General features: G+C 38.5%; 1 protein-coding gene across 1 annotated transcript in view; it reads left to right on the top strand.

Annotated features, from left to right (window-relative positions):
• RASGRP3 (RAS guanyl releasing protein 3) overlaps positions 1-13,391 on the top strand; it is a 100,231-nt gene extending 86,840 nt beyond the window's left edge. Inside the window, exons 15-18 of the mRNA XM_037528247.2 lie at positions 2,775-2,811; positions 5,441-5,566; positions 5,902-6,266; positions 10,222-13,391. Of these exons, the coding sequence (XP_037384144.1) occupies positions 2,775-2,811; positions 5,441-5,566; positions 5,902-6,266; positions 10,222-10,230 (537 nt within the window). The 3' untranslated portion in view covers positions 10,231-13,391. The remainder of the gene's footprint in view (positions 1-2,774; positions 2,812-5,440; positions 5,567-5,901; positions 6,267-10,221) is intronic.
• Positions 13,392-13,854: the final 463 nt, after the last annotated feature.

Genomic DNA, 13,854 nt, shown 5'->3' with positions numbered 1-13,854 from the left:
ACTTGGTGGGGGTCCCGCATGGCGCGCAGACCTCTCCTGCCGCCCGCTGCTCCCCTCAGCAGTGTACTTCGGTCCTTCTGCCTGCTCTGCTCCCCGCTCTGGCTCTGGTGGATTCTCTCGCCCTCCCGCACTTCTGACTGTACCCAGTGCTTGTATAAATAAATAATCTTAAAAAAAATTTAAAAAAAAAATGGGTAAAAGGCCTAAATAGATATTTATCCAAAGAAGATATTCACATGTCCTGGGGACATATGAAACAATGCTCAACATCACTTACTGTAAGGGAAATGCAAATCAAAACCACAATGAGATATCAGCCCACCCCAGTGAGCATGGAGCTTTGAGGAGGTAGAAAAATATAGACTTGGACCCTGGAACCATGGATTTGAATCTCAGTTCTTCCCCTTACTAACACCATGTCCTTCACCAAGTTATTCGTTATCTTTGCATCTCTGTTTTCTTACTGTAAAGGGGAGTTGACACTTAACCTGCTATGTCATTGTAATGGTTAAATGAAATCATGTCTGTTGCATGTCACATAAGTCAGAGCAAATATTTGTCTTTTTTTGTTACTTTTTATTGAGTCTCCTTTTGGAGTTTATTTTTTTTTAGATTTATTTATTTATGCATACAAGAACTGGGGTACAGGCCAGAGGTCTGGAGGTGAGAGGATTCACCAGAGACAGAGTGACGAACAGAACAGGCAGATGGACTGAAATACATTGCTGATGGGGAGCAGTGGGCAAGTCAGGAGAAGTCTGCTATGCTATGTGGGTAGCCCCTTGGCTGGGTATTGAACTCATTCTGCAGTGGCTGCGGACAGCTTCATAGGTTACATCTCAACCACCTGTGCCACCAGGGAGGCCCTCCTTTTGGAGTTTAATTAAGAATAACTCACTTTAAAATTTGTAGCTTTTTTGTTTTTCAAAATATATTTCATTCCACAGTTACAATTTGACTCAGTCTTTACTCAAAACATTTTTTTTAAGTCCACTGGTTTTCAAAGGAATTTATAGATATAAATTTCTAGATTTATCATTAAAAAGAATGTTGAGGGAATACAGGAAACCATTTTCTACTGCCAAACCACCAGTTTTTGAAATAAATTCCATTTTAAGGGTAAGACAAACAGACACTACTTGAAATACATTTATTTTTTAATTCAAATTTCAGAATTGTAAGAGTTTTTGCTAATTCCCTTATTCTGAGATCTGGAGAAATTACGTGATTTCCCTAAAGGCCACAGGGGTTATTGGCGGCAGGACTGAGACTCATACCAGTGCTCCTGACTCCCAGTCCAGTGCCCCTACACCATATTCATGCCAAATCTTACAGCAGCGCAAGGATTTGGGGAGTCCTTCACCCCCATGAGGCATCCTCTCCTTCCTTGGCTGCATTCTAACCCAGTGCCTCTTACTGGGAGTGCTGCCTCCTTGTGCTTGAGTAAGCACGATCAGGAATGCTCCAACTCCCCTTCCTGAAGACTCATGCGCCACTTTATCTTCTTCAGTAGCTCCTGTAGCAGCGTTTCCCGTTTGTGTCAACTCCCCATTCCTCTTCCAGTCATCCTGACACCTGAGATCTTGCTTCCCATCAGTGGTCTTAATAATGCTTCCTGTCCAAGAGGCAAAAATGCTGCCATATTCCAGGAAGTGTTTGCATCTTAATTAAGTTTTCTGAAGGACCAAATCACTTTTAAGGCTCAAAAGAGTCACTTAGTGCTGAGGGAGTTTCCTTGTGAAAGAATAGCCTTGCTAGTGCCCTGGTGACCCTTCACATTGGCACTATTTTAGTCTTTTCATAGGACCATGGTGCCCATACTTTGAGCAATGCTCCCCTGTAATAAAGGTGAACAGCACCTGCATCAGCCCAGTAGGTCACTAGCCCTACTTCTTTGGAATCATTTCATCAAGTAGATATCAATCATCTAGCCTAACCTAACCTAACCTAACCACTGCAAGGTTAGGAGTGGGTAGTCTCATTTAATTCATCAATACTGTGTATTTCTGGGTGCCCTGGAACCCACGTGCAAATGTTGTGTGGGCAGCATTAGAATAATCTTGACAAGGCCCCTTCATCATGGAGTTTGCAGTCCATCAAGAGGTCAGAGATACCACTACCAAGATGCTGACCTCACATCTCTCCAGAGACATTTGTTGCTTCCTCCATCCTATTTGTTTGGCAGTATCTGAGCCTTTTCTGCATTTCCCACAGCTCTGGTATAGGTCAAACAATGAAAATGTGAAGAAGGAATACAAGAATCAATACTAGATCCTTTCCTCTTCTGTATTCCTTCAAGGTATTCTTTCCAGAAGAGGAAGTGTTTTCAGAAAATAACCTAAGAAATTCTAAATGCTTTAGTGAGATATGCATGCTTTAGGTTGATCAGTTTTCTTGTGTGGGTACGAAGAACAGCTAGCATGATCAAAGATAAGGTGGTGGGAATGAGGGGCTTCCAAAGACCAAGCAACAAAGTCTTCCTGTAAATTTTGCTGAAAGTGTATTATGCCAAAGTCCAATAAACACACCAACGTCAGTTTCCCATCCCAACTTCCATTTGGCTCCCCCAAACAAAAGGGAAGCAGAGCTGTTATCACTGCAGCTGGAGCAGCTGGGAGAGGTTCATCTATCTGACAGGAAGGGTGTCAGGAGCAGCCACATCCTGTTTGTGCTCCACCAGTCACAGTGCTTCCCGGGACTTCCTTCTCTGGGGCCTTGTTTTCTTTCCAGATTTCTCTTTAGATTCCCTGACGTTCTTTTGTCTTTTGTTACAGCTCTGGGGCATAATCAAGCAAGGATATAAATGCAAAGGTAAATAAATATTATTTTGTTAAAATTTTTTAAGTGTGATGTTTAGGGCTGGAACCAAATTTGTCTGATGAGAAAACAAAAGCTGATTAAATATAAGTCTTTCGGGCTGCTGGCAACTGAGGAGTTAACATGTACAGGGAAGGATTCCTCCAGTTTTGGAAAATCCAGATGGGAATTATGAATTGTTACAAGAACAAGAAAATTACCATTATCAACCCACATACATTGAGCCTCCAAGTCTAGGATGTCTTGCTAATTGTCAGGATAAAGTTTTGAAGCAGGACAAGCCTAACTAAAATATCATATATAAGAACTTATCCTTCAAGGGAGAACACACATGTTAATTTCTGTAATACATATGCTTTTCTTTCCAATCTTATGTAGCTGTTCCTTTCTCTATTCAATGATAGATGATAAGGAAAAAGCTTAAAACTTATTTTTGTCCCTTTTCATGAATTTGCTCAGATGTCTACCCAATAATTGAAATTCACAAGCAATTGAATAAAGAGATATTTCATAAATGCAATATACACACATAATAATAGGTATTCAGGGATGTGCTGGAATTTTTATATATGATTTTGATACATTATTGGTGTTTAAGAATTTGCTGGCTGTTTTATGTAGGCTGTTTATACAGGTTCTTTTAAGAATCTGATAATGTTCTAGAAAAGCATAATAAAACTATAAAAGGAAAATCTTTCTTTTTTAATTGAAGTAACATTGGTTTACAATGTTGTTTATGATTTAGATATAGGGTCTCCCTCTTTAGAGATTGTTTCTACACCAGACTCACCACCACCACACCCACAGTTCATTGTGCTCTCTCCCCATTTGTTTACTCCCCTACCCCTCCAAGTCTGGTAGCCTCATTCTACAATCAGATTTCTAGGGTTTGTTATTGGTTTGGCTTTATCTGACCCTTTGTTTGGTTTTTCTATATTGCACATGTAAATGACACCACCCAGTATTTGTCTTTCTCCTTTTGACTTATTTCACTTAGCTTCCAGCTCTATCTATGCTGTCACAAAAGGCAAGAATTCATCTTTTTTTTTTATAGCTGAGCAGTATTCCATTGTATATACAGACCACACCTTCCTGATCCACTCATGTGTTTTTGGTCACTTACATTGTTCCCATAGCTTGGCTGTTGTAAGTAGTGCTGCAGTGAACATAGCAGTGCATATATCCCTTCAAATTAGTACTTTGTAATCTTCAGGTGGGTATTTAGGAGTGAAATTCCTGGGTTCTGTGGTAGATCTATCTTTAATACTTTGAGAACCTCCATACTGTTATCCACAGGGGACTTGAGCACTCTATATCCCCACCAACAGTGTACAAGTGTTCCCCAAAGGAAATATCTTAATCACATAGTGTCTACAGAGTAATATTGTTCCCCTATAATGCTTCCCCCTCAAATCATAGGCTTATTTTGAATAGACAGCTTTCCTGACCCTCGACAGAAGCCACTGTTTAGTGCACAAAAACTCCTTCCTTTAGTACCTCTCTGCATCAACTGTTTTTAACTTGTTAAATTTTTACTTTCAAGTAGCAATATCATATTACCCAACTATAAGTCATTTGTTTTATTCTGGCTTCTGTCTCACATGCCCTAAAATACAGATACATACACACACAGATTTGAAGATGGAAATCAATAAATCTTTGCATCATATTTGCATGTATGGTATTTTCTCTTAATGGCACATAGAGAATTGGCTGAACATGCCATTATAGTTTAATCTTTCTGAGTTGTCACTACAAGACCATTGAGGGGTGAGAGGTGTGCTGTGGCAGGGAATGTGTTTTGAAAATAATTAGAAAGTTCCTCTTTTAGGGTAAAGATGGAAGGACGCTCTTTAAAATAATATCTGGTCAGCAATTCAAGGGAAGCATAAGACCTTTTTATGAAATAATTGTGTTGCTATCTTGCAAAGTGGCCATATTTTTCTACCCCAAGAAAGAATTCATAGTCTACTTTCATGATTAAAGTATCTTAATGGGAAACTTAAGACTCTGCTGTATGCCATTTCAAAGCTATAATCAAAACTGGAATATGTTTATTGGGTATATGACCTCCTTGTTTTCTAAAAAAAAAAAGATGTAATCACTTGTCCTGTTGTCCTGGAAAAGGTCTTTGGAAATGAAGATTTTAAAAGCAGACAAATTTGAATGGAAGGATACCTCGCTGTTAATTATCAGTGGCAGCAGGTGGTTCTGGGAAAGATTAGAACTGAAGCTCTTTACCCTCACTCTAGCCCCAGGAACCTCTTTGTGGGAAATCCATCTTGGCCTGGCAAAGAACCCCAATCCCATGGAGGTTGCATTTAATTTTGGGTAAAGGTAACTCCTCACTCAGGCTCACCCTTGCTTGTTTACTCCCCAGCATTTAAGTGGGCTGTGTAAAGGAACCGAGCAAATGCAAGAGAAGGTTAGGGGCCCCGGGAAGGCAAAAGAGTTCTACTGGCCCTTTTCTAGTCCTGGGTCTGAGGCAGACCTTGTGGGCCTGAGGCAGACAGAGCTTCAACATAGAAACAAAGTTGGGGAGACTGAAAGGCTGACACCTTAAACACCTCCTTGGAAGCCGGGTTCTCACTAATCAGCTGAATTTTTTTTTTTAATTTTTCAGACTGTGGCGCCAATTGTCACAAACAGTGCAAAGACCTTCTGGTTCTGGCCTGCAGGAGATTTGCCCGGGCCCCCTCCTTGGGCAGCAGTCATGGCTCTCTGCCTGGTAGCCCCTCTCTGCCCCCAGGTAAAACCCCCTACTTCCTTTCCTATCTTAGTTTCCCTCTCCTTACCTTTCCATACCTGGAGCTTGTTGGGTTCTGGCTCTAAAGCAAGTCAGAGTCATTATAAACACCAAGACCTTTTTTCGGGGTAAGCAGCAGTGGCTAAACCCTTGAATCCCTTTCACTTCTCTCTGCTTTCAGGTTTCACTAACATGCATTCACCAGCAGCCACTTTAGTTTTGTCCTTAGTCTGTTCCTCTAGGACCTTGCATTGAACTCTTGTTGTTAGCACCAACTTTTATGGTTTTCTATGAAGCAGTCAGATATCAAATAATCACTATTCTCTTTCCTCTTCCAGTGCAGGATGAGGTGTTTGAGTTCCCCAGCGTCACTGCTGGACACCAAGACCTGGACGACAGAGCCATCACCTTAGTTACAGGCTCTTCCCGCAAGATCTCCGTGCGGCTGCAGCGGGCCACGACCAGCCAAGCCACCCAGACTGAGCCTGTCTGGTCAGAAGCTGGCTGGGGGAACTCTGGGTCCCACACCTTCCCCAAAATGAAATCCAAGTTCCATGATAAAGCCACAAAGGACAAAGGCTTCGCCAAATGGGAGAATGAGAAGCCCAGGGTACAGGAGGGTGTGGATGTTGTAGACCGGGGCACTGAGTTTGAACCTGACCGGGATGAGGAAGACATGGAGGAGACCAGACAGGACGGGGAGGTCAGTGCTGGCTCAAACCACAAATAAAATCGGAAGGCGGCTGAAGAGCCTGAGATGAGGGTAATTTGGGGATGTAAACTGAGAGTTCTGAAAGCAGAATCACAGGGAATCAAGACATATCACTTTTAATCTTGTTGCTGGTTAGCGGTGTGGCTTAGGAAAATGCTTTCTTCTCCTTGGATCTCAGTTTCATCTTACATAAAATTGACCTGGATGCCACCTGCAACTTAGTGAAGGTTGCCATATCTCTGTACTAAAATGATGTTCCAGGATCTGGAAGGATTGTATGTGTCTGCTGTGCACACTACCCATCAAGTGTGAATCAGGTTTAAACTTAGTAAAGGCAGTAGGAACGAAAGACTTGTAAGCAGAGAATAAAAATTGGAAACTCTTGTCTATAAAAAGAGGCTTTTTACAGCATCTGGAGAAAGGGGTAGTGAGAATCAGAAACAAGGGGATCGCAAGGTCCTATAATCCAGGCTTTGCCTCCACGCAAAAATTGAGTAACAATTTTCCCTTGTTACTCACATCACAAGGGAAATTAGAAAGCATGTGGAATTTGCTAGAACAGTCAAAAATATGAATTGATTCAAGATATACTTAGATAAATTTACTAGCCAACAGTCCATAGTCTACCTTTAAAGCAATATACCCCTAAAACATAGAGTGTTGCGACCCCACATTACCTCAATAAGTATCATTTAAAAAATAAAACTAATTAAAAATAATAATGCAGTGTCATAGACAGCTATTGCCTCCCTATTGAATAGTTCTCAGAAACAGAATACTGGGTTAGGCTGAAAAGCTTCTGGGCCACTTCAGGGCTGCTTATTCTTATAGGCAGTCCTCCACATGCCACTCTTCAGAAGACCTAAACACATAGTCGCCATAGTTTCCCATGAGAAAAAGTCCAATAACCTTTAACCAAAATTCCTCTAGTTCCTTCCTCATTGAAGACAATAAAGAGGCCACATATTCTTCACTCAGATGAACTTTATTATAAGTTCCCTCTGAGTCATTTTTTTCCCCTTTCTTATAACACCAACTTTTAAAAACAGCTTTATTGAGATACCATTTATAAATCTAAAGTATATCATTCAATAGTTTATTTAGTATTTTGACAGAATGGGCAATCATATTTAAAAATCTAATTTTAGAATATTTATATCACTCCAAAAGAAAAATCCTGTATCCATCACTCCCCATCCCACCCACATAACCCCAGTGCCAGGCAACCAACTAATTTACTTTCTGTCTGTATAGATTTGCAACATCAACTTTTTTTTAAAATAAATTTTATTTTTATATTCCCCATACAATTGCAATCCCCTTATTTTGACCCCAAGCCCTCCCCTCCCCACCCCCCACTCCCCATAGAGTGTCTCTGGTTCATAGTTTTTTGTTGATTTGATTTTCACTTTCTTATAGTTATTCATTTTCCTGGTCCCTTATTTAAGTTTTCTAGATTCCTGCTATGAGTGAGACCATCCGGTATTTTTCTTTTTCTTTCTGGCTTATTTCTCTGAGCATGATCCCTTCCAGCGCCATCCATGTTGCTGCAAATTGCATGTGTTTATCTTTTTTGAATGCTGAGTAATATTCCATGGTGTATATGTACCACATCTTCTTGATCCAGTCATCTATTTTTGGGCATTTGGGTTGTTTCCAAAGCTTAGCTATTGTAAACAGTGCTGCTATAAACATAGGGGTGCAGGTGCTCATTGGAATTGATGTTTCTGTGTCCTTTGGGTAAATACCTAGGAGTGGAATTGCTGCATCATATGGAAGCTGTATGTTTAGTAGGTCCAGAAATCTCCACACAGCTCTCCATAGTGGTTGGACCAGTTTGCACTCCCACCAACAGTGCGGGAGAGTTCCTTTTTCTCCACACCCTCGCCAACATTTGTTGTTGCTAGTTTTTTTAATATGTGCCATTCTCACTGGTGTGAGATGGTATCTCATTATAGTTTTGATTTGCATTTTCCTGATTACAAGTGATGTTGAACATTTTTTCATATGCCTGTTGGCCATTTGCATTTCCTCTTCAGAGAAGTTTCTTTTTAGCTCTTCTGCCCCTTTTTTGACTGAATTATTTTTTTGTTGTTGTTGAGTCTCATCAGCTCTTTGCAGATTTTTGTGATCAGTCCTTTCTCATTAGTGTTGTGTGCAAAAATGTTCTCCCAGTGACATCAACTTTTTTTTAAGGGTTAGCCTATGGATTGTCTTGACAAATATATCCACTCAATGATTTCTTCTACTGGTCTAGTATAGTTCAAGTTGGACATATAAAGTTGAATAAGAAAATATTCATGATTTGACGAGAGAGGATGATACTTGGGGTCTCATGAAGGGTTTCAAGCATTCATGAAAGTACATTATATTTTATGTGAAATTATATATGGACATATGCTTATTTCTTGGTGGTGGGGTCTATAGCACTGAAGAGATTACCAGGTGGGTGGGTATGTGGTCAAACAAAATAAGAAATCATTGTGTAAGATTTTTTGGATAATGCCTGAAATTATGTAAGTCACCCTGCAACATCCTTGTCCTGTGAAGGCTGTTCCCATAAGCAATGTGGCTGTCATTAAAATATCAGAAAGAAAGCTTTTATGGGTATGATGACAGAATTCCCACTGATGACAGAATTCAGGATGGTAACTACCTTCTGGGTCATCTTTGAACTCTGAGTTGCTTTTGTTTGACAAACAGTGAAACTAGTCACAAGCTCACGTCTACTGGTCTAGCACATTTCTGGTTACTTAAACCTTGCTTCTGGATTAGGGGTTCATAAGCTTTAGGTGCAGGACAATTACACACATAGGTATTATTTCCTGCTCATGAACATCTCTAAGGAAATAGAAAGATCTAAAGTTTTCTAAATTTAATTTTATTCTTTGAAAATTAATCTTTATATTCAGGGTCTCCTATCTTTTCAATTTTACCATCTCATAACTCACAGAGATGATTCATTGACCACTGGTATTAATATATGCTAAATAAAAAGACAGTTTGTTCTTGTGTAAAGTGCATGTGGCATACAGCTCAGTACTCCCAACCAAATTAGTAACAAATGAGGAGACATTTACCCTTGTTCGAGGGGAGAATGAGAAAGGAAAAAATAGGACAAATTTATACCCAGAGTTGAATATGTGGACAAAAGAGTTTTCTGATTATTTTTTCCTGCCAGGTAGAACCAATAAACAGCAATAAGAGAAATGATCTATGCATTTATTATTTATTGTCAGCCATGTTGAGTGCTATTAGTAATAATCATGAACAGAAAAGATAGTTGCAATCTGTATATTTCCTTCAGAGGAAAGCCATTATTTACAATCATTTTAAAATGTAAGAGTGTGAATATTTTCTGTGGCAGTGGATATCATTTTACCAGTGATCACTGAGCACCTGAATGGCAGGGACAGATCAGGACGACTCTTGGCACTAAGAATAGGTACATTTCCTTTATAGTGCTTGTTTGTTTTCTATTATCTTCTGCTAAATTAAATTTAATCAACGAATAACATAGAAGGCTGAAAAACTTAGACAAACAAAATTGAATATATAGGTATATAGTATATAGTAGGTGTATATGTATACGTATATATGTATATAGTATGTGTATATAGTATGTGTATATATTCCACATACACATAATATATATATTGTGTATTTCTGAGTATTTTAGTATTTAGGATTTCTGAGTATTTTAGGGACCAGTGTCTTGTGGAGCACCCTTGTGGGAAAATCTTTCTTGGATGCTATGTAGGAGACTTTATAATTTCACGTGCTGGGTGGACTACATGATATTTCATTTCCCTCTAAATCTTGAGCATATAAGGTACTGGTCATTTGAGGCCCTCTCTAGAATTTATTGGATAAACTGTTTTCTCAGAACATTCTTATTTTGTTAAATGAGACCCAGACACATAACAAGTTCTAATTCATATTACAGGATGGCTGACTTTGGGCTGAGGACACTGAAGGCAATGATGTTGGCATTTGGAAGGAGTAAGATAAGGAACTCTGAAGAACACTCCAAATCTCAGGAAGTTATCTGGAAAGATACCTGGCTGTTTACTGTCTATGACACCACGGGATGTGCCTGATTCTACTATGGGACAGAGGATTTACCTTTGAACTATTTATTTCCTCCTCCCCTGCCCCCAGTTAGGTGCCATGAAGGCTGTGTTATGCAATTGGTAGTTTCTCATTTATCTTTCTCTAGAGCCATTTATATACGGGTGAAATGACAGATTTTGTGCATGTACTTGTTACTCTCATCCTCTAAACTCAGACTCTGCTCTTTTTGTGAGAATATTATTTCAAGATTTTTATAAACACTTGTGGGCGGTAGGGGGGTTGCTTAACAAAGAGTCTATTCAGAAGTCTTGTGTACTGTTTTGATGGGACCAGGACGAAACATTTTCTTGAGGAACAAGGAAGTTCTTCAGATCCTGGAATGCGGTGTCCTCCTAATTATGATCTGTTGCCAGAAGGAGTTGTTTACATTGTTCTTACTGTACATGTATGATTTTGGCATGTAACAAGTCACACGTTCATCTTCACATAACTCTTACTGAATTTGCATCACTAGGACACTATGACACAGTCTCGAAAACTCTTCTAATATTTATAATTGTCATGGGGAAAGTTAGTAATATGTCTCATCTGACTATTTTTAGCCACTATTCTTAAGACTCCTTTTAAGATTGCTCTTAAGAAATGTCAATAACAATTAAAAATCAATTTAATAATTGCAGTTTTGGTGGGTAAAATTTAGAAAAAAAACAAGGCATCAAACAAACCACTTAATGAAAGTGCAAAGCAACCAGCAATGCTTCAAAACTCAAAATTGCCTTAACAATTCTATTTGTTAAAAAAGAAAACTTTTGGTTGTGAAAGAGAGCACTTGTGTTCTTCCTGAGATATTGTCGTGCACAACTCAAGAATTTTCCTAGAAAGTCATCACAAACCATTTGATTAACATTTTACTTAAACTTTTAAAGTATCAATAGTTTTAATATCTTCCTTTGACCCAAAATAACTAGACATGGGTCTGTTTCTTACATAATTAGAGAAGAAAGCACTTGGTTCAACACATTCAAAAACAAGCAGAATTGGGGTGGGCAATGATCTTCTACTAAGTCATCAGACCGAAAATGAACCACAGAAGTGCACTGGTCTGCATTTGGGGGTTAAGTGTACATAGTCCACATAAGACTGAATTTGTTTCTCTGGGGCAGAGACCCAGGGACCCATTTCAGTAAATAAATGTCTTTCTTCTCTTTTTCTATTAGGTAATTGATAGTAATAAGCAAGTCCTGTGATATTAGATGCACCAACACATCAACTCTTGTTTTCTGCCCTCAGGGATTGGCAACCCAGGAGCATGAGGCAAGATAATTCTTTAACATGTGCTTCTAAATTTACTAAAGCTGACTTAATTGTGTCAAACAAAGTCAGAGTTCAAGTTACCGAGATATTGAAAATTAGGGCAACAATTAGTTGGTGGAGCTGTGCTTAAGTTGGATAATAAAAAAACTCACTACTTGTAAGCACCTCAGAAGTCAGTCATCAGCAAGTGTTGGTTTTATGTATATACACTATCAATGCCTGTTCATAAATTCGATGCAATACATGTGAGCAAATTTAAAAACAGAAAATGGCAATTTAAGTACAAGAAAATGCTTTTGAGGTTTTTTTTTTTATTAAGAAAATTTGGGAAGAAACTTGTTAATAAATGTTGGACTGTTCTTTTTCTTCTCAAAGCAATTACCTCATTTGCTATTTGATTTGGGTTGTTTTTGTTTTGGTTGGCGTGGTTTGCTTTTCACAAATAAGAAGTCTTTTATAATGTCAGCCTTACTGGGACAAAGATGCTTTGTATCTTTGTATCTTGAGAGAAAAACAAACACAAAAAAGAAAATAAGCATACTATGTATGTATATATGTACATAATCTATATAGGGTAGTGTATATGTGTAGCTATAATGTATATATACACTTGCACTACTATTATACTTTGCTGAAGAGGAACTTGAGTCCATAATGAGCTGCTTTATAATTTTGACTATATCAATTACTCATAACCAATGGTAAAGTTGATATTTCCAATCTATCAATTTCCCATAATCAGTGAAATATGCAAAACAGGCAAACGTATGGTAGAGCAAAAAGAACTATTATGGCTGGTTCCTTTGGGCTTTTTTTTTAAGTACGTTTGATGAACACTGTTACCTTTTAAGTGAAAAGCAAAACCAAAACTTTTTTTTTTTTCTTTTTTAATTTTTATTATTATTATTACTGTATATATTTCTTACATCATCTTTCATTTTTGCACAATGTGTGCATTTTCATCTTGATTATATTCTGCTTACAATTGCACTTCCCTTATTTTGACCCCTATCTCTCCTCTCCCCGCTACCCCTCCCCGTAGTGTGTCTCTGGTTTATAGTTGCTTGTTGATTTTGATTTTTTCTTTATTATAGTTATTCTTTTTTCCTGGTCCCTTATTTAGGGTTTCTAAACTCCTGCTATGAGTGAGACCATCCAGTATTTTTCTTTCTGGCTTATTTCACTGAGCACGATCCCTTATAGCTCCATCCACGTTGCTTCAAATTGCATGAGTTTATCTTTTTTGATTGCTTAGTAATATTCCATTGTGTATATATACCACATCTTTTTGATCCAATCATCTATTTTTGGGCATTCGGGTTGTTTCCGGAACTTAGCTATTATAAATAGTGCTGCTATAAACATTGGGTGCAGGTGCCCTTTTGAATTAATGTTTCTGTGTCCTTTGGGTAAATATTTAGAAGTGGAATTGCTGGATCATATGGAAGCTCTATCTTTAGTAGGTTGAGGAATCTCCATACAGCTTTCCATAGTGGTTGGACCAGTTTGCACTCCCACCAGCAGTACAGGAGAGTTCCTTTTGCTCCATATCCTCACCAACATTTGTTGTTGCTAGTTTTTTAATATGTGCCACTCTCACTGGTGTAAGATGGTATCTCATGGTAGTTTTGATTTGCATTTCCCTGATTACAAATGATGTTGAACATTTTTTCATATGCATCTTGGCCATTTGTATTTCCTCTTTGGAGAAGTTTCTTTTTAGCTCTTCTACCCATTTTTTTTTTTTTATAAATTTTATTGTTATATTCCCCATACAATTGCAGCCCCCCATTCTGACCCCAATCCCTCCCCTCCCGCCCCCGCCCCCCTAAAAGTGTCTCTGGTTCATAGTTTTTTGTTGATTTTGATTTTCACTTTCTTATAGTTATTCATTTTCCTGGTCCCTTATTTAAGTTTTCTAGATTCCTGCTATGAGTGAGACCATCCGGTATTTTTCTTTTTCTTTCTGGCTTATTTCGCTGAGCATGATCCCTTCCAGCGCCATCCATGTTGCTGCAAATTGCATGTGTTTATCTTTTTTGAATGCTGAGTAATATTCCATGGTATATATGTACCACATCTTCTTGATCCAGTCATCTATTTTTGGGCATTTGGGTTGTTTCCAAAGCTTAGCTATTGTAAACAGTGCTGCTATAAACATAGGGGTGCAGGTGTTCTTTGGAATTGATGT

Source organism: Talpa occidentalis, unplaced genomic scaffold, assembly GCF_014898055.3.
Source record: "Talpa occidentalis isolate TD23 unplaced genomic scaffold, MPIMG_talOcc4v2.1 talOcc4.5, whole genome shotgun sequence".
Taxonomy (NCBI): domain Eukaryota; kingdom Metazoa; phylum Chordata; class Mammalia; order Eulipotyphla; family Talpidae; genus Talpa; species Talpa occidentalis.
This window is presented reverse-complemented; position numbering and strand designations above follow the sequence as displayed.